Here is a 22,138-nt window from a genome sequence, read left to right as displayed (position 1 = left end):
TTCAGACAATTCTGCTTTTATTTTTTCAGTCACATCTAGTATTTATATTAAAAACTGTTTTGCCAAGAGGCTCACATTCTGTCACTGACACACATAGCAGAGACTGACAAAAATAAAAAGATATGACTTTTCTTCATGTTGGAACCTTTGTCAAAGTTCAGAAAAGATCTTAGAAACACCAACTATACTTTCAAACTAAATGTCTAAAATGTTAATGAAATTTCAGGGCATACTTAATATTGCAAAACCACAAAGAAAAAAAGAAAAGAAAGGAGCTGGAAGCTGCCTAGATCAAAACATTTGAAAAACAAAAATAAGGCTAAAACTAAAACAGTTATGAGAGCTACACAAAATGGTTTTCATTAGTGCAAGATAGCTATGAATATTAATATTTAACAATGTAATTTGAATGGATCTGGCACAGCATCTTGCGCAGTAGGACTGCACTCAAGTTCTATGGTGTTCTGAGCACAAATACAGTTTTTAAAAGCTCCTGACACTCCACATCATTACACAATTAGAAAGTTACATAAAACAGCCATAGTGGAGAGGCCCTGGGGGTCTCTGTACCCACTCAGCCATGACTCCTGAAGAAATTTAGAGCTCCCAAAGGACTCTGCTCATGCAAAAAGGAAGAGTCTTCATACCTTCAAGTGTGGGTTTTGGGTTTTTTTTTTAAGGAGAAAAAAACCCCAAACCTCCTCATGTTTAAGAAATGGTACCTTTTGTCTCTTAACAAGAGTAAATATTGATGGATATTAATGAGAAAAACAATGGCTTGACCTAGTGTAACCTTCTTAGCATATGACTTATTAATCCACTGACTGCCTAATTCAATGGGGACTAAATTCTTAAGACCGTTGAGCATTAATATTAATCAAAACTTTAACTCGCATCAAGAGGTTTCCACACTGGCTTAACAGTTCCCTGATTCTAGCACTCCCCTGGCAAGAATGTCACTGATTTAAGGTCCCTGAAATAGAAACATTAGGGGTTTGGGATGAGATCTCTAGCTGCATGCACACTTCAGGTTTTCTGATGTGGGATGTTTCCTACAGACATCTTTAGTTTCTATCACCTGTAGAATCTGTGATCTTTCAAACTCGCTATTTCTCCAAAACGTCACTGTGATGTTATTGCACATCTCTGTACAGGCTGGGACAAACAGCTGCAATACAGCAAGCAGAACGCTGCTGTAAAATCCTCCTGTATTAAATCTTTGAACACTTCAAGTATACAACTTTTTCGAGCTCTCATTCAGCTCCCAGAGTTGAATGAAGAGCACACAGACTAAAGAGCAGTTCTCAAACTTTCCCATCAAAGTCCAGACTGCAGCAAAACATTTTCAACCTGCATACCTAGTTTGATGCTTATCCTAGCCTGATCATGCAAAGTTTATTTTAAAAAGGAGTAAATTTACTTTTATTACAGTATTTTGAATCACATACATACATCATTATTAATTTTCTAAAACTGCACACAACTTTTTTCAAGTGGCACATTCCAGACACTCACCATATTTGCTTCTTTTCAGCAGGCAAATTTTGTCATGTCCCTGCTTTAACTTCACAAAGGCCTGTTACACTTCTCTACCCATGGCTTCACTTTATCCCAACTCCTTTCCCAACAAGAAATAAGGAAATAAATCTTTGAAATCTGTGCTTACTATTTCTAAGTACTGGAACCTCCTTTTTAAAAACTTATGTTTTAAGGCAATAGAAATTCCACAGAAAATCCAAGAGCACTGAAATAAAAAGGCTTCCTTAAGCCACTACCATTTTCCAAAATACCTTGACTATCCAAAAAAAAAAAAAAAAAAAAAAAGCCAAAAGCTCAACTGGGATCACATTAAAGGTCGTCAAGCCCAGAATCCTGTCTCTAAGAGCAATCAGGTGGGGATACTCATCTTGCGCAGATAATGGCCTGGTCTGTTTGCAGCGATTCTCTCCTGGCTTCTGGCAATCAGTAATTTAGAAATTTCTAGAGACAGAGGACAGTAGCAACAACTGGACTTACCATCCAAAGATGCTCTACACCCTCCCTGAACCCATATATAGCTGTGGTCTCTACAATATCCTGCTGTAGTACTCATCAGGTAAGAGAGCATTCTCCTAACCTTTTTTTTGCTTTTCTATCCTGGGGCTCAGCTGACCCAAAATTTAAGTTTTTTTTTTACTTAACAGACTGGGCTTTCCATAAGGCTTCTGGTTTTGAACTAAGACATATGTTTTAAAAGGGAATTTTTCCTTAGTTTGTAAAAATGTCAATAGTGCTGTAAATACATAAGCAGGGCAACTGTTTGCCTAAGAAATAGTGGATGATCACAAAAGCCTGCTTGCCAAATACACCTTGTGCAAGTATTAAGAACTGTTTATTTTGGAAATGGTACAAAAGCATCCTGAGATAAAGCAGTGTTGCTGATGTGGAAAAAATGGAACATTCCACATTATTCACGATCGTCCTGCCAGTACGAAAAGTGAATTAATTTCCATTCCTGTTCTTGATAACAGGACTATTTTTCACATTTTAAGAGAAAAGAGTTGGACTTAAAGACTTTCGGAGATGCCTCTATGTGAACACACAGTCATGGATAAATACAGCTTCACCTCTTTTTCAGGGGGCCAGACTGTCAATTAAGGGCAATCCAAAGGCTCTCAGATTTGTCAGCTAAATACAATCCCAAACACACCTACCCATGCAAAATGCCGCATGTGTGAGTCGTGTCTGACAGGTCTGCAACATCCGTGTGCATGGAAAATGGGGAAAAGATGCTCAGCAATTTATCTTCACTGAGCACCCTCTCTTCTCTGAGACGTGGACTGACCTCCACTATTACTGAATTCATTGTACAAACTCCTACAGAATATGCCTCTAAATTATGGCTTGCATTTTATGTCCCACCCATTACCATTGAGTTAATTACAGTCTGGATTTAAACACTATTATTACTTACAACGTGTAAGATGTGTGAAAGGGAATTAGGTGTATATAATGTCAGTTCTCCCTGTCTAAATTGTTTAAATAAGGGAGGAAAAGACAAAGAAATTATATAGTACAGAATGTGGTGTCTACATCATCATTTCATACCTACTGCACGTTTTTGTACTGCTGAGGATGTTCAAAGATGCAGCATTTGTGGCCATAGGACTGGATACTGAATGCTTTCTGGGATGTAGCCTCCACTGAAATTTGAAATCCTTGTGTAGTTTCAGGCAAGCAGTGGCCAGGTCTGGGCCTCAGTCTTGTACAGATATCACAGACTTACTCATAAAAACCAACTGCTCCCAAAACTGGCTCCAATATCAAGAGAAGAACAACTCAGGAAAAGCAGAATTCAATTTCTAGCACTCAGCTAAAGACTTACTGAATTACAGTGGGCACTTCTATTATCCTGCATTTCATTAAGCCCAGTCTTAAAACATGGCTAATTCTCCCCTACCACAAAGAGGATTGTTCATAATAAAATGTATAATAAATAACTTCAAGACTCTCAGATATTGTAGTTGTGAATTAATGTAACTATTCAGACAAAGAGCACTCAACACGGCTGACTGATCAAATTTCCTAAAAAGCCCCAGAAGTAAGAGTATTATTTTATATTTTTCTCTATCTATATTAATATAGGAATGTATACATATAGCCAAAATTCTTGTGGACCTTGCCTCTCAATTATTCATATATAAAATACAAACTCTACTACGACTTTAGTTACGTAAAGAGATGAGGAGAAGGAAGCCAGTTATGAAATAGGCTCAAATGATGCCAGTCCTTCAAGTATGTGTCTGAAAACAGCTAGATTTCTGAGACAGTGAAATAGATCTTAAGCAACTACACAAAAATATGTATGGAAGGTCAAGAAAGGATGCTCACATGCTATCTTTTACGTCTTGCTTAAATGTTTCTTCTGGAACAGAGGGATTTGATTCAGATTTTTGATGCAGCTTGTTCTGTTGCTAATACATAATTTACTTCTAAGCATCCATTTTAATATCGTATCGACCTTCTACTCGTATATGTAAAACGCTGAAATCCTAGCTCAACTGCCAAGACAGAGTCCAGCCTTTTGCAAAATACTTAATATAAATGTCATATAAACCATTATCATTATGAACTGCCTCTACTGTGGTTGATACAGACTACACTCTACCATTACAATATTGAGATTTTCTTTGGTCCACACTCATCAGCTCTTCTGTGTATCTTCTGTTAATGCAAATGTATATTTCTACCAGCAGTAAAAATAAAGGATTGAGGCAAGTTTACTTGAATTTTAATGATAGGAGCTACACAGATAGATAAACACGTAAAACATACATAGTACAAGAAAGGTCATAAAATGTCATAGAATACAGAATGTTTCAAATCTATAACTCTGTACAGTGCTTCAGTGCTTGGCAATGAACAGAATGTTGAGAAGATCTTGACATTTTAAATACATTTTAATTATACTGCACATATTCTAAATACATTAAATGTATTTTAAATATGCCCAGGACCACTGTGAGTTTCAGCTTCCAAAAGGCTCCAACTAAGGCTCACCAGGCTTCAAAAGGCTCATGAACTAAGTGCACGAGGAAGACCGTGTTACACTGGACATGCCCTATTAACCTCAGGGGTTTCATCAGAGTCAAATAAGGCAGAAGAATGACACAGATGATTACCAGAGAGAGGGATTCGACTCTTCCTCTGCATTACCTAATGGTTTCTCCTTTTTTAAAGGCAAACTGATGTAAAAAAGAAAAAAACAGGTTTCTTGCAAAGATCCCATCATCAAGTGTAAAATTATGCTAACCTTTATGAACAAAAGGCAAACGAAGACGAATAACTACTTCCAATCAAATTGCATTTGATTTTCTGTGAGACTGGAAACTTCACAGCAGCAGAAAAAAAAACAAAAAAACCAAAAAAAAAACAAACCAGACTGAATGAAACCTGCTGCAAAAACCTTAGTTTTGGAGACATTTGAGAGTTGGCATTGTGATGCGCTACATCCCAAAGTACAAACTGCCATGCCCTCACCCTTCTTATGACAGGATAGCAAAACCAAATGACAGAGCCCTAATGGTTCAGTAATGGTCCCACCCCAGTGCGCTACCTCTGATGATGAGAGAACTGACTAAATAAATATGACCTTCCTTAGCTGTGGCAATGTAATTTCAGCCCTGGTGGCAATACAGTGGAAACCAAACCTCTTTTCAGTTTCAAACCTCAGCCTTTGAAAATAACATTAAAGGCTCATGTTGAGAGGCTGCTTGTTAAACATATTTTTTTTCAAGGGAGAACTGAAACGTAAGTGTCTCTAGTAGGGAAAGCTCCATTTCTGCCTCCTCTCGTGGATGACGGCAGCAGGGAGAGGGGAACTTCAATTCCCTGTCAGCAGTCCAAACTGTAGTCTCAAGGCAAGACTGCAGTGGCCTTCAAAAGTTTTAATTTGTAAATAAGGTATCTATTCCTACATAAATGTCACATTAAAGCATATCACAGAATTCAGCACACCATCTGCCTAGCCATGACTCCAAATGAAAACGTTATTCAAGTTCTTGCCCATATTTTCCATCCAAATATTTGTATAGTTTCAAATAGCCTAAGGAACCTGGTACTGACGTCATTCTCGCTGGAATCAATGAGAGCTCTGCCTCTGGCTTCAACAGGAATGGCCTCAAGCATCCTGTAGCAACAACTTTGAAATACTAAACCAAAACTGCTATGGCTATCGTGGAAGGAAGTCATGTATTTCTATTTCTATTTACAACCATCCTGAATGCATGAGGCAATTTATAAACTCACGTAAAGAAGGTCGTAAGACGGCGGTCACATGGGGTGTGAATTTAGAGCAGTTATCTTAAAACAGCCTATTCAGAAATAGTTGCACTGATGGATTTCCCCACCAGACAAGGTCTGAAATAGCGTGAACACCAACGCTCAAGTCGCTCATTCATACTATGTGCATCCCCAGACCACGTAATCTGAAGTTTTATTTCAGATAAAATGCCCATGGAAAAGAATAGATGCCGTGATTAGTAACAGCTATCCAAGCTTTTGTGACAAACTGCAAAACAACGGTGTCCTACTAGTGAAGTGTCCCAACATTACAGACGAAGCATGGAGAATCAGCGGAGTGTGCGGCTGGTGGCCCGGGTGGTTGGAGCGAGGAAAGAGGTGCAGCGTTGCAGCACGGGAAATGGTAAGAGACACTGGTGAGAAGAGGAATCCTGAGGGGGCAGAGATGAGAAAGAGAAGGAAGAAGAAAAAAGCAGTGAAGCACAAGAAGAAATTGTGGGAATCGCTACTATAGAGCAAATAGAATAGTCAGAAAGTAAAATAAATGAATGAATTAGACTTTATCACCATGGCCCTGTACTGCGCATGACCTTCAGATGGAGTTAACGGAAAACCTACGTGCACAGTCCTACGTTACAACTTTTTTTTTTCACTTTTTTTTTGTTTAAAAAGGAAGAAATCTGTAAAAAATTCCTTAGCTAGGTATATAACCCTGAATATGTGATACACGCTTTCTTCAGTAGGGCGATGTACGCAGCCAAAAGCAACCTTAAGCTTTATGGAACATTAATAATGAGAATGAAATGAGCACTACAGATGGAATTCGTATTTGAGAAGTGAAAACCCTTAATACTAAAAACTACTTGCCTGAGACTGAATTGGGAACGTAGTCGTGTAGCCACTGGTCTGTTACTTTCTAAAGGTCGCTAACAGACAAACAATCATCCCAGACGTTCGGAAAATCATTTTACGGTGATATAACAGGCATGTCCTAAAGGTCATTTGAAACTGAAGTTTCTAGTTGGGCTTCTACTTTGCCGTAAAGCAAAACACCTCAAAAGAACAACTGCGCTGGTACGTGGCTTTAGCGCATGTGAGAATTCTGCTCCACCATCCACAACGAACAAAGCTGTTCTCTTTTATTGCTTTTTTCAGTACTTGAGTATATCTGCCTTGTACGAGAAATTGTTTTTGCCTAATGCTATGTCTGGTACTTCAGGTGTGGTCTGGCTAGCTTTTTATAGCATATTCCGGAGTGCTTTTAAATCATCTCCAGGCAGAAACAGATTATCAAAAGCGGGAACCTTTTCTGATCTCCCTCGCTTCCATCCAAGTGGCATTAACGGGACATTAACAGGCTACGCAAACGCAGGAAAAACGGATCCCTTTTCCCCAGGGACAGGAGCAGCGCCGGCAGGCTGTTCTCTTTCCACTTTTTCCTCCTCGGTAAGCGTACGGGTGTCTCGCCGAGGAGCCGAATTTCAGCCAGCCCACCTCCCTTCCCAAAAGTCCCCCACTTCGCCGTGTCCCCCCTCGAGCCGAGCCCGTCCCGTTTGTCACCGGCCGCACGTTAAACGTGACGACAGCCCCCCCACCCCCCCCCCCTCCACTCCCACCTCTTCCCCACCACCGTCCCCTTTCCCCTCCCGCCCGTCCATCCTGCTCTCCAGGCCTCCCCCCGACCGGGAAGCCCCCCCCCCCCTTCAGGCACACCTCACCCGCCGCCCCGCTCCCCTTCGCCCCAATCCCCGGGCTCCCCGGTTACCTGCCACCGCACGGGGCGGGAGCGGGGAGGCGGACGGTGGACCCAGACCGCCCACACCCCCCACACCCCCCCGGACCTCCTCTCCCCGAAACAAAGGCACCCTTGTCCCTCGCCGCGCCGCGGACCCGCGGGGGGGGGGGGGGGAGGACGGGGGGACGGGAACGGGGGGGGGACCCCCGGGGCGTCCCGGGTGGGCGGGGCCGGGGCGGGCCGCGCGCGGCGGCGCTCTGCGCAGGCGGCGGCCGAGGAGGGGCCGGGAACCGGCGGGACACGGCGGCGGCGGCGGGGCCGGGGCGGACGGTCCCTGCCCGGGAGCGGCGGGGACGGAGCGGCCGCGGAGGTTTGCCGGCACCGCTGCGGGCTGGGCTCGGGGCCGCAGCTCCTGCTCGGGCGGCGGGGGGTAGCGGGCGGGTGTTTATTTATTATTATTATTATTTCGTGGCTCGCCCGTCGCGTCTCCGCGCTTCGGTTCACTTTGGCTGGGCGTTTTTTTTTTTTTTTCTTTTCTTTTTTATATTCGCACACACACACGCACCTTTTTCGCGTTTTTGGCAAAGCGGAAGGAGGATGGGGTTCGAGCTGGATCGCTTCAACGGGGACGTGGATCCCGACTTCAAATGCAATCTGTGCAACAAAGTTCTGGAGGACCCGCTGACCACCCCCTGCGGCCACGTCTTCTGCGCCGGCTGCGTGCTGCCCTGGGTGGTGCAGCAGGGCAGCTGCCCCGTCAACTGCCAGCGCATCTCCACCAAGGAGCTCAACCACGTCCTGCCCCTCAAGAGCCTCATCCTCAAGCTGGACATCAAGTGCGACAACCACGCGCGGGGCTGCGAGGCGGTGGTGCCGCTGCAACACCTGGGCGAGCACGCCGAGACCTGCGACTTCTCCCCCGCCAAGTGCCGCAACCGCGGCTGCCGCCAGGTGCTCAACCTCCGCGACGTGGAGGTTCACATGCGGGAGCGCTGCGAGGCTCGGCCCGCCGGCCTCTGCGAGCAGGGCTGCGGCTTGATGCTCACCCACGGCGAGCGCCGGGCCGGCGGACACGGCTGCCTCCGCGCCCTCCGCGCCCACGGAGCCGCGCTGCAGGCGAGGGCGGCGGCGCTGGAGAAGGCGCTGAAGAAAGAGGCGTTGCGAGCCGGCAAGCGGGAGCAGTCGTTGCTGTCGCGACTGGCGGCGGCGCAGCTGGAGCTGCAGGTGACGGCGCTGCGATACCAGAAGCGCTTCACGCAGTACAGCGCCCGCCTCGACGCCCTGGCCCGCGCCCGCGCCGCCTCACCCGGCAAGGTAAGCGGCCGCGGCGGTGCCCGCCGGGGGAGAGGCTGCCCCGCCGGCGGGAAGAGGGACGGAAGGAGGGAGGGAGGGAGCCGGCGCGGCCCCGTCCCCCGCCCTCCTCAGGCGCCCCTCAGCAGCGGCGTCGGGCTCGGCGGGGCGGGAGAGACGTTCCCGCCTATCTCTCGGCGGGTTTCTGAGGAAAAAGGGGCGGCGGCGGGCGGGACACACACACACACACACACACACACACACACACACCCCACCCACGGCGCCCTCGGCCCTGAGGGGGCTCTGCCCGCCCGGCCCCGGGCTGTGGGTGAGCGGGGGTTGTCCCGCGGAGCCCGCCCGGCCCCCAGAGCCTTTGAAAATATCTGAGCTTTGGCTTTTAGGAGCCGTCATGTACCGGTTTGCGTAGGTGTCTTTTTTTATCTCCTGTGACCATCGTTGGTATCTGGACCCCATATGGCAACTCGCACATCAAAATACCAAGGTCACGGCGTTACTATTATTCTTTTTTTTTTTTTTTTTTCTTGGTTCGCTCCCCGAAGAAACCTCGAAACGGCAAAAATTGGAATTTCCAGGGCTGGAAATGGTATTAAACCACCAGAAATCAACTCCCAGGAGTAACACAAAGCGGAGCGAATTGGAAGAGGCTGTTGTGACCCAATGCTTCCCAGACCCTTAGCTCACCTAGCGCCCCAGAGTATGGCTTCCTCCAAAATGCGGGCTTTAGGATTAACTGTTACGCAACTCGGACACCTTGCCAGCTATTTCATGATCCCAAGCCATCATCTTCGTAACATCCGTGTCCGCATACGAGGCGTCAGCTCTGTACTCGCGTTTTTTTTCCCCCAGAGTCACACAGGGTTCTTTAAAAGCTCAATTTAGGAGGAGAAAAATTAACTTGACTTCCACCCCTCAAAATCAGACCATTTATAAAATGACCAGAATCAAAAGCCAGAGCTACAACAATCCCTAAGTTTTAATTGGAATGAGGCTCCCCAGTGAGGGAAGCCCCAGAAGCCAATTATCTTTTAAATGAAGACATTCAAAGTCCTCCCCCTGACCTGGAATGTGCTACCACAGACACAGCAGTATTAAACTATTGAAAACTGTCAAACATCTGTATTCACACCTTTGGTAATGTTGAGGTTCTAAAAGCTGTGTAACCTCATGTTAGAGTCTCTCATATTTTTTTTTTCATTTTTTTTTTCCCCCCTTTTAGGAATCCAGGACAAAAAACCCCACCATGTTTTGCTAACTCAAACCAGAATACTCTAATACTAAATGTACTCTTATAACTTGTGCCACTACTGGGTGTGGTGCTGGTTAAAATCTTAGTAAAACTATTAAAATAAATCGGCGGTTCACATTTGTGTCAAGATTCAGGACAGTTCTCTCTCCTCCTTTTCCTACAGCCCCCGGTACTTTGCAGTGGCGTGCTGCAGAGCTTTCTGCTCCCGCAGCTTAGCACACAGCTGCCTCTGCTCCCTCTCGCGTTGCTGATGATAGGAAAGCCCTCCGTACAGTCCTGCTGTCAGAAATCATCTCGCTGAATCTCGACCTCGTCTCTGATCTGATCCTAACAGCACACCTTTATTCTCACACTGCCCCTCCTTCTTTTTTTTTGTGGCTAGTGTTGATAATGTTGGTTTTGCATTTTATTTAGCTCTGCAAAGTGTAGTGAGCTGCTATCAGCATGAAAGGCGCTACTTCAGATAGTTGTACATGCGCACGGTACAAAGTTTCCAGCAAGACTTTTTATCAAATTTATGGATACAGCTGGCCAAAGTGACTGTGCTTGTTTTCAGCCATATTACAAAAGGCTGTTATACAGTTTTCTGAAGCAGCGCCTAATCTGAAGAAAGCTGGAAGGTGTCATGTCACCACAGACTTGTGGTCTAGCGGTCAATCAATTACATGTCTTTCACAGCATTTTGGGCAGCTTTCCAGTACTAACAGCTTTAGTCTGCCCAGCTCCCAAAGAAGCACAATCGGGAAACTTGCATCTTTGTGCACTAGAGGGTTTTTTAAAAGACCCATGGTAATCACCTAGCGCAGGGGATGCTTTACCAATTTGGGGCTGTGGCACGCTTCCAAGTTTTTACTCTGGGGTTATTTTCTCAGAGAGGCAAGCATAGACTGTGCAGCGTGCAATGCAGATCGTGACACTCAGCAGGGCGTACATGCTTGCCTAAGGATTAGGTCCCTGAAAACATGGATTACGTGTATGATAATGTGGAATAACTGATTTCAATTTCAGAAGCAATTGCGTATTCAAAGCATGCAGCGCCTTTGCTATCATTATTTAATTATGATCATTATTCATATTTCATGTATTTTGTTATAAGACGTAATTGTTCAGTCTATGTTAAAACACAAGCAGGCCTAGCACTAACAATCTGGGTTCATAGGTTAGATGTGGTGCATCTTGTGGTGCACATTGCAAAACTTACTGTAGGATGTTCTGGCTCCTCAGGAGATGAAGAAAAAGGATCTTCTGACTTCCCTGCTTGATGGTTTCTTGTTGCTACAGATGTAGAACCAATCTGGAATAAATCAGATGATATGCCCTCTAAGTCAAAACAGAAGAAATGCCTGTGTACAGTTCTGTTTAAATGCTTAGTTAAAGGGGAAATATGATGTTGGACATTACGCCATTCATGAAAGGCCCAAATTTGTGGTCTTTTGGCTGCTGCAAACTTTTTCAGCAGCTTTGGAGACCTAGGTCTGGGTTTGCCTTAGCATAGACTTCCTTTGTGATACTGGATGAACCACATAGCTTTCTTGTGCTTCCATCTCGCATTTCTGAAGTGAGTTTCATAACACTGCCATACCTATATTTTATATACACACTCATCTGTAAATATCTTACAATAAGTCCCTTAAACAGATAGATGTGCCTTAAGTGACTCCAGTTGTGTTTTCCATGTGTATTCTTTGCCACTGAGGGAGCATTTTAGTTTTACTGTGCGTTTACTCAATGTCTGATCTGTGCTTATTCCAAAAGACAAATTTGAAGGTTTGTTCAGAGAGTGACTATTTATTCCTTGGTGGGAAGAGGTGAGGCTTATTGTGAACGAGCTTGAGGAGGGAGTGGTAGGGAAGGTGGTGTGTCTTACTCAAAATTAGTATTTCCTTTGATCAGACACGTCAATCTTGAAACCTCAAAGTCTAAATAATAAAGAAAAACCTCATACTATTCAAACAATGCTTAATCCTTGCTGAAACATACCAGTGTTCACACCTATTGATAAACTGATCTGGTCGTTCCTTTATGTACACAGCCGTCAAAGTCCTCTGGGACGAAATGAGCAAGTGAGAATCAGAAGCAGTTCACGGTGCTGGCTGCAGCCCGCGGTGGAAGCCCTTCTGCAGTCCTGACGACCAAAGGCAGGGACGGACTTTCAGTAAATGTATCAGACATGCAGGAACCAGTTTACGATCTGGTATTTAGGACCTCTGGTTTAATACCTCTGTGGAGGTGGTACCACAAGTTTTAGTGCTATAAAGACCAGGTGAAATCCTTTAAAACATGATGATATTTTTTTTTCTCTGGCTGTCCCCAAGCAGGATCTGCCGGGCTGGTCCTGGCAGCCCTTTTGCCAGTAAACGAGGAGCTGAAGTGCCTCCTGTAATGAAGACAGACCTTCTTAGCCACAGCACTACCAAAGAAATTAGTCTTCCAATGTCTAAAGGGAAAGGCAGTCTGTTAGCTCCACATTACTCAGCTGGGAAGTACAGTAATTTCAAGAATTATGTTTAAGAGTTCTGTTCAGCTGTGGGAATACAACATGCCAGTAACCATCAGGTCTGCTGCCGAACCAGATGACGGGGCAGGGCTGGATGCTGGCCACCGCATTTCCACAGTTACCTCACTGTTTAATGATTGTTTCGCTGGAACGCAAGACATGTTAGGGGGGAAAAGAAAGGCAGAGCCCTGGGAAAATCATTTGCATCGTGGCTTCCTTATGAAGCAAAGGAGGTTGTTAAATAAATTGTTAAGACTTGAGACATGAATCTGCAAAAGTAACCAAGCGTTAAAGCAAACGTGCTGCTGCCTCCCTGGTGCCGGGGCAGTTCGGCGCAGATGGTGGGATTAGCACTCTGCAGTGGCATGTGGGTTGTGCTCTGTAACACGACTCTGTTGCCGCGGAGAAGATAGAGACAGTGTACAAATCCGTCAGAGTTGGCTGGAAAGTTTCTTTAAAACCCCCATGGATGTTCTTCAGGAGTACCTACAAAAAAACTGCATTAGGCGTTCCCCCCCCCCCCCCTCCCCAGTTTTTTACTCATTCGAACCTACCTGCTTTAATACTTGTTCTGCTGGGTATAAAAGCATCAAATCATAGCCACGTAAGGAGGCTTTAATGAAAACATTCGATTTTAATTACTGAAAGTGTCTTGAGAGCAATGTCGTAATTGTTTCTTGATTGTCCTAATTGATTTGCCTTCTTAAAAAGGCATAATAGGGGAAGTAAACAGTGGTGCTAGCATGTCCTTTTCTTTCAAATCCTGAACCATCAGTCCGTGAAAGTGGTCTCACAGGACTAGAAATTTGTTCCTTGAAATCCTTTCTGAGATCTAGGTCTGAAGACTTGCAGGGAAATAGCCTTTACTTCATTTTTCAGTCCTCTTCTGGGTACCTGATTCTCACTGATGCCAAGTGTAGGCAAATTCAAATAAAACCAGTCGGAGTTTATTCATGTTTCTCTGTATCAGGTCCAAGTCTATTTATTATTCAGCCTGCAGGAAAGATAATGATCACAAACTGACGTGAAAATTGTAAACCAAATTTTCAGGTGGAGTATGTTGGTGCAGCTCCCCTGTGGTGGAGCTCTGAGCATGCGGTCAGTGGAGCTCTGCCAGTTTACACTGGCTGGGAATTGGGTTTTGTTATCATCCCCAAATCTGTAGGAGTAATTCAGTAATCCGGGATTACTTTGACATTTTTTATGAGTTTAATAGACATTAATATTTGATTGACAACTTCAAATTGACATGTTAGAAGAAAAATGGACAAACTAAAAACATCTGCAGCAAATTACAATGTAACTGTTGTAATTTTTGTCATTAATTGGTTATGAAAACCAGACTTGTAAGATAACTTCCTCAAACTTTTTTGTGTTCATAACTTTTTCACCCTTTGGATAAAACAAAGAAAAAGATCTTGGAGGTAGCAAGATTCATATATATATATATATATATGTATATGTAGATGCACAACATACCGATCCTATTCTGATTTCCAAAAAAACCCCATTGTTATTCAAATGGCTTTTTATGGTGTTCTGCTGTTGTCTGTTGTATAGTTTTATAGTGTTTTGCTGTAAATAACAGCCACTTGATTGAGATTGAAGTTAGTACATTGTCAGGATTTAGTTGTCTTTAACAGCACATGCACTTACTTTTCTCTTAATGAAAGTTAATAGACCCAAGTAGCACCACTGTGTCATAAAAGACATTTTGTATGAGTGTGTATCTGTAGTTAGGAACAAGCTGGCTAAAGAGGACAGGATAACAGATAATGTTTACACAGTCCCCCAAATACTACAGGACCCTCCAGTCTATCCTTGTTCTACATTTTTTGTCCAATCAGAGGACTGAACAGAATTTCTGCAGAGGACTGCAGAATTTCGTATTTCAGGGAATTAACATAGTGATTTTCAATGATGGAAGACTTCTGTTTTGCTAGTGTTAAAATTCCAAAGAAAAAAATTATTCATGGCAGGCATTATGAATAGCATCCTAGGCCTTTTGCAAAATTTGTAGCAGTTTTGTTTAATGCTGTTTTCTGAAACTCACCAGAGAATTTCTGTTGCATAACACTTCATGTTTGATACTGTTTGAAACAATGTCATGTAGCTAGCACTAGAGAGAAGCAACATAAAAATGCAGTCCTAAGATTCAGTCACCCTCAAGCATTGGAAAAGTCAAGAATTTGACTACTGGAAACATGGAATATTTTACATAACACATCACATATGACTAGGTCAAGTAGTTGCAGGAACCAGTATTACATATAAATATCTTCTGTTGCTGCTAAGTGTCTCACTGAAGATCTCAATAAAAAATACGCATAAATCTTAAAGGGTGGGTTTTACAGAGAAGCGCTGCTGGAGAACGGTGGGGTGGCTAGAGCACGGAGGCTGGGAGCTGCTGACTTTGCTCCTGCAAAGTTGATCTAAACGTTTGTCTCTAAACTACATGGGGGAAGGAAAATAAGAAATCAACCCAGCAAACCTGGATAGAAATATTATCTTATCCTACTTACCAATGCACACAAATGTTTTGAATATGTTTATCTGTTCTTCATAGGGTGAAGAAACTAAAGCACTGACTCTCGTCCTTCATCGTGACTCTGGCTCTCTTGGATTTAATATTATTGGTGGCCGACCATGCGTGGTATGTTAATTGTTAAAATATGTTTGCCCTTTCCAGTTGGGAAAAGCATGTAGGTCAACACTTAGAAGAAAAATGCTGCTGACAAGCATTTGGTTCTCTTGGGATTCTTTCAGAGCAAATCTTATATTCAGATTTGTATCGGATGTCTATTAACTACACTGTCTTTTCTCTTACAACGTGTTTATTCATGCACATCATCGCAGCTAACAACACTAATATTGGTGCAGTGTCATTCCCAAAATGGTGAAACCCGTCTTTCCCAGACCATACTGCTTTGAAGATGTTGCACAAGTTCAGGGCCCACAGCTTTAGGCCCTTTACAGTTCATTAAGAAAATGTTATTTACTCTCCTTTCCACCAGAGATTAAGCAGCCCTCTGTGCAGGTGAAGGGATGTAACAACCTACTTTTGAATTCTGTGATTTCAGCAGATGTTTCCTGCACCATACACTCGCTAATGTATTTTTTTCTGGATGCTTGTTGGCTGGAGCTGCTGCATATGACTTTAATTAGATCAAGGAGTGGATTATACCTTGTCCTAGTAATTTAGAAAGTATTCAGAACTACTTCTTGGCCGCTCAGAAATCTGACATTAATCATGATTTATTCCTAGTAAATTCACTTGAAAGTTATTCTTTCTTTATAGTTAGAGTTTTTAAATTTTCTGAGATGTTGTTCTGCACTGGTAGAAGCTGGTGACACAATACACAGGAATATGAAAATACCTTGTTAGGTATAAGTTGTTTTTCATGGTTTTATTTTTAAGCCTCCAGAGGAAGAGCTGTGCAACTAAAAATAAAAATGCACTGTTGTCTTACGTTTGATGTGCAAGCAGGCTGCCGTCTCACTGGATTTTACATTAAGAATAATTGTAATGACAATTACTACTGAGCTGGTCTAAGTCAGAGGAAAATTATTATCGTGCAACTAATGTACCTGATGGAATTCCATTCCTGGTTGTTTAATCTTTCAAAATGGCAGTATCGGGTGTTCTCATTAGCCCAAAGTAATTCCATATTAAGACATCAATAAGAATATTTCTTTCAAATTACATACACAGTTGTGACATGGACAAGTTTTAGCAGAGGGCAAATTAAGAGTTACTTCAAGGTACAATAATATTTTTTTTTTTCGCCCTTAAAGGACAATCAAGATGGTTCATCTAGCGAAGGAATTTTTGTATCAAAAATAGTTGACACAGGGCCTGCTGCTAAGGAAGGAGGGCTACAAATTCATGACAGGATTATTGAGGTATGTGAATACACTGTCCAGTCTCTTTTAATAGTTCCATCTCAGGTCTTCAGATGGCATGATGTTTAGTGTGGGTTTAGGAGAAATGTACCGTGGTAAACACTGTCTAGAAGACACGTCTGTTAAAATATGCTTGACTTGATTCAGTGCTGACCTTCATGGCTTTAGGTACAGTTCTTACCTAAATATAGAAACCAGATTATGGATGGTATGTGCGTGTCCTGACTTCCTGAGGAGCTAGCATCTATCTGGTATGCCATAGATATTTCTTTCTAAAGCTATTGGAAACTTTTAAGTTATTTAGTTAAAACCATATGTGAAATATCTGTGGTGTAAACCATGATTTTATTTTTCTTGGTATTTAAGACCAAGTTTTGAACAGTTAGAAAAAATTCCGCTCTGCAGTTTCGGTATGGTTTATTATAAACCTGAGTAACTCCCTTAATGTTGTTTGTAAGTTCTTATATTACTCAGATTGCAGTCTGAATTTCTTCTCATTTTGCCAAAGTCTTGACCTCAATAAAAAGTCCTTCCTGTGAAAGAGATGGTTGCTTGAAACATTTCTCGCAATTTGCAGCGAGCAAATTTCTTTTTCAGAGAGAGAAAAGGGTTAGTTTCCATGAAACAAAATGCAGCTGATTGTGAGTCAGTTCCCATTGTTTAGCATTTTACAGTTAAGAAAAAGTATTCTTCACTGTCTTATTTTTGTAAGCTGGAGAAACTTTGAGAGTCTATTGTTCAAAAAGATAAGTGCGGTGTTTGTTGCCAAGGATATCATGGAACAGCCAGTTTCTCTAAGTAATGGAATTCCATTGCTCTTATGTTTTGCAAATGAGCAATAAACAGCTGTTAAGGATTTTCTGTTGGCGGGGGACAATGTGTATTTGCTATTTTCTGTACTGTTATGGTAAATTGTATTCACAATTTAGTAAGGATATAAAATATTAATTAAGTTTCTTCATATGGGAAAGAATGGAGCCACAGTAGCAGAACTATAAAAAGATAAGAAGCTGAGCTGTGAAATGATCCAGAGTTGCTTAAACTATATATATGATGTAACATAATTGTGAAAAGGTCTGGACAATTTTGTGAGAACTATGCAATTTTGTTTGAACTGAAAATTTTCCCATAAGCATGTATTTCCCCAAAGCGTATTTGAAAAGCTGACATCCGTTTCTGAAGTAGTACATAGTCACATAAACCAAACAACTGTATGAAAACCAAAACTTTGCAAAATCAAATACCCCAAAGTTAGGAAATGTCCTAGGCTCTCTGCGCAAGCCCGGTTCAGTCTCCTTGAGTGTAAGCGCTGTAACTCCGTCTGTAACTGCAGTCATACGGCACTTGTCTGTAGAAGTCACCCGTGCTTATGGCACAGGGACAAGGGCAGCTAACCTCTGTGGGCTCTGCAGCATCTGCTCTCTGTTGCAAGGGACCTCCCTCCTTACTGATTTTGTGGTTCTTTTGGCGGGTGTGTGTGTGTGGGGGGGGTTCTCTTTTGTTTTTTACTCCCTCCTTACTGCTCCATTTCTCCACAAGATTAGCATTTGGCAACATTAGGACAGTCCAGGCTAAGCAACTAAATACCATTATGCTGGACGCGCACTAAGAACCTGAGAAGAACACAGTTGAAGACAGGCTGGGTGAGCTTCTCTGCTGTACTTCTTGGCTGTGTCTCCTCCCTGAGTGGCATCATGCCTGTGTGAGCAGTGTTTGTGCAGGGTCTTTTCAAGTTCTATTTTCACATAAGACAACATCCTTGAAGAAAGGCACTAGAGCAATTTGTTTTATTTATAACGCACCAAGGGTAGCAGGAACCCTTGTGTTGACAAGTCTTTGTTGCGCTGACCACAAACTCATTTTCATATTCACTCTTCTCACCTCTAAATATTTGCAAAATGCTGATGAAAATATAGGACATTGCTTCCCAAGAGTTGACTTTGGGTACCTCCTCATCAGCATCTGAGTTTGGATTAGGAGTGTCTTGTTGAAGCAAGTCTCTGAATGGTGCCCAGCTAATGCGGTTTGATTCCCATTGCGGAGCAGTCTTCAGGTGTACTGACTGCATATTTTTTTTAGATAAATTTAATTCATGTAATGCACCCCAGACACTACAGACATCCAGTTCACAGAACAAGCCTGAAGTGCTCTAATATAGAGCCCTCAAAATACGTGTAGTGTGGACACTACTAACACTAGTCTGGGTTAAGGAAAAAAGGGGATACCTCCTGCAGGGGATACTGCATCAAGGCATCTAAGTGAGCTTTATCATACTAATATCCAATTATCTTAGATAATTGAAATATCCTGTAAATTATCTAGATGAAAATTAGGTAATGTCCAGTGACAGTGTCCTTCTAGGGGCAATTTTTTTTTATAACCCTCACACTGCCAAAGTTTCGATTTGCAATTTGGCTGAAAAATCATTTACAGATTTAGCTGTAACTGGCAGGACACAGCTGGAGGACTCAGATGGAACTTGGCATAGAGAGTAGAGCATCTTAGCAGGTCACATTTGCTTTCAAAAGTATGAAAAATGAAAAAGAAACATGGTAACCTAACTATCTAGAACTGAATTTAGCTATCTAGAACTTGACTTGTTCATTCAGTATTAAGGTTTTATGTATCACCAGCATGATTTTAAATAGACTCTTTCACAAAGAACTCTTATTCTAATATAAGCCGCTGAGCATAACATCTCTAGAATTAAGTCCAGCATCCATCACAGAGAATTTACAATGAAGTAAAACAAATTATTTGATTTCCTTTTGGAAAATGTTCCTTTGCTATGGATCTTCTGGTGGATGCATTCTGGAGCACATAAAATACGAGTGTCATTCCTCATTTTCAGAACTGTCACAACATTTCTTATTACTGAGCAGGGATTAGGCAGTGTAAAACATAGACACGTACATAGTACTGTTTATAGCTGATAGCAAATGCATTGTTATATTGATACTTGCTTGCAAATTCTATGTCCTGACAAATTGATATGGAGATAAACTTTAGATTATGTCAGAGATAATTTGTAAACATATTTTCCTTATGCAATTTGGATTTCCTGTTCTGCATCTTTTAGAAGGTTAAATGCAAAGCAGTTAATCAGGTTTAAAAATAGTCTTGAATATTCTGTAAAAGCAATTTTTTTGCCCTTTGTATATCATTAACATAATTAATGCCACTGTGAACTACATGTTTCTACTGTTAAGTGACATACATCAACATGCATGTTGCATGGTCTGTGCTACTCAGTCTTCAGAGCAGCATGTGACAGAAATACAGAGAAATACCCTTTTCCCCTTGTATTTTGTTTTACAGAATATGTTAAATAGTGATATTTAGTGTTTACATAGGACTATGAAGATCGTGTTGCGGCTATTAGCCGCATAATTATTTCCCCTCACTGTTTAATAATATTTTCCTTACTTTGCAAATGGGTAATCTAGGTATATAACTGGGAAATAACTGTTAGAAGTTCTTGTCAGATCAGGATCCAAGACTTGGATCTTGCTCTGTTTGTAACTGTTCTGTGTAAACCAATGCTTCTTACCTATATCTGTTTTCAGATCTTTCACAATTACTTTAGAAGTGAGGAAGTAATGATACTACGAGATTTCCTCTGGTTTGACTACATGTTTTTCATGCAGTTCTGCACTTAAACGTTAAAAGCAAGCAGCTGATTTAATGCAGCACTAGTGATTTACTGAATTATTGTTAAGATGTTCCGTAGCAAATTGCCACGTTAAAAACGTACTGAAACTATTGATTTTTATGCAAAGAAATTACTGTTCTCATAGATTTCATTTTTGTCAGGGTAACAAAATGGTCCTAATTTCCTCTCTTAACAGAAGTTGGTTCAAGTCCCAGCCATGAATGCCTCCTCTACACAGCTGCTTGGCATTTCTTAAGACAAAATTAGATTTTCAGAGTTTTTATTTTTAAGCACATCAGCTCTGAAAGATTATAAATTAAATATGGCATTCTCTTCTCACTAACTAGTAAACTTCAGTTTGTTTAGCTTCAGGACTGCTTAGAAAGAAGGAGGCTTTTGAAATGCTGACTGCTTGCCACCTTAAAAAGTTTTAAGCACAATTAGGGTACTGTTGAGGTAGTATAAACTGTCACAGCTCCACTGAGACCTTGAGGATTTATGCCACCTGGGACTTGCCCAGTGTTTCATGCTGCTCACAGGAAGGATCATTAGTTTAGGAGTTGAGAACACGTCTTAGTGCATTTGATTGATTTTCCCCAAAGCACCCTCATTTGCTACAAATTATAGGCTGCTTTTCCATTACGTGGATTTCTTCACAGATTACACATAAGAACAATGAAACTTTTTAGCAAATCTTCTACTGTATATGTACAAACAAAATTTGCAATTTGCTTTCGGTTCCCTGTTCACCCTGTAGTAAGTGCACTGTTTTGGCAGAGCCACTTTCTGCTCACATGGGGTGGCTAGGTAGCTTTCAGCAAAATTAATTTGGTAGCGGTGTTAAAAACATAGACTCTGAAAAGTCAAACCAGCACAGAGAAAGTACATCAGCCATGCAGCAATGGCAAGAAAGAATGCTCTGGCAAGCACGTGGCATACCTTTCCCTGTCGATGACACATACGTGCTAAGAAAGACCTGCTGCTGAGGCAAGGATGGCTTCGAAATTGAGTGAACGAGTAAACGAAGAAACATTTCATGCGGTCTGCTGGTGTGTGATGGGGTCTAGTTTCTCCACAAGGCTGAGTCTCTGGGCTGAAAGGGTTCAGTGTATTGCCAGTCTGGCTTTCTTGTCAGCATGCAGTTGTCTCAAGCCTGTGTGCCCTGTTCGCTTATCACCACTCACAGACAGCTCACAGGAGACTTCCACAAACGATCAGTAAATAAAATTATTAACTGAATGCGGCTTTCAATTTCTCACTTGCTGGTGAGCACTTTTTAAAATTATGCCAGCTTTAGTAGGATAAATCTAAGCCTATAGCTACTTACAGGAAACTTACAGCTAGCACTAGCTGAACTCTGCCAAGCGTATAGGTTAAACAGAATTTTTTCATTGTCGTGAACGGAAGAGTTCAGCTCTGCAAACAAGATTTACTCTGCAGCTACATACACTTAGGAATTAATTTTCTAGAAGAAAACGTTTTCAGACAGTGACTTAAAATTGGCTGTTCAAGTTCCTGCCAGGACGCACAAGCACATTAGAATATTTGTGGAGAGCGAACACAACGGGGCAGTGAGTGCAGCTATAGCGGAGTCAGCTTTTTTTAGAGTTTATACTCCTAGAAGACTTTCCAAGGCCTTTGTCCCTATCTGTTAATGGTATCTTACAAAGCAGCATCACGTCAGTGCTAAAACATAGATCCCGCAGCTTAGTCAAAAGGGAATAATAACAACCTTAAGAGGAAAATGTAAATGAAAGCAGGCAGCCTTGGTTATCACTGCATTTTTTTCCTCTCATAAATTTATTTGCCTGATTTCATACCAGCACTACAGCCTAAGCTGTGGCAGGGAGGTGGGAAAGCAGAGGAATGAGCCAGAGAACAAAAAGAAAATGAACCAAAAAGGTATAACAGGATTTTTACACCAAATACTGTACTATTGTCCTTCCCACAAACAAAAAAGAAAAATAATTTGGATGGGATGAAAATAAAAGTGTTGCAAACAAAGCAAGCAAT

General features: G+C 42.1%; 1 protein-coding gene across 1 annotated transcript in view; it reads left to right on the top strand.

Moving 5' to 3' along the window:
- Positions 1-8,113: 8,113 nt before the first annotated feature.
- The window catches only part of PDZRN3 (PDZ domain containing ring finger 3), a 146,839-nt gene continuing 132,814 nt past the window's right edge, over positions 8,114-22,138 (top strand). Inside the window, exons 1-3 of the mRNA XM_049826967.1 lie at positions 8,114-8,830; positions 15,137-15,223; positions 16,366-16,473. Coding sequence (XP_049682924.1) covers positions 8,114-8,830; positions 15,137-15,223; positions 16,366-16,473 — 912 coding nt within the window. The remainder of the gene's footprint in view (positions 8,831-15,136; positions 15,224-16,365; positions 16,474-22,138) is intronic.

This window comes from Accipiter gentilis, chromosome 23, assembly GCF_929443795.1.
Source record: "Accipiter gentilis chromosome 23, bAccGen1.1, whole genome shotgun sequence".
Classification (NCBI taxonomy): Eukaryota; Metazoa; Chordata; class Aves; order Accipitriformes; family Accipitridae; genus Astur; species Astur gentilis.
The sequence above is the reverse complement of the archived record's forward strand: the minus strand, read 5'-3'. Positions and strand labels throughout refer to the sequence as shown.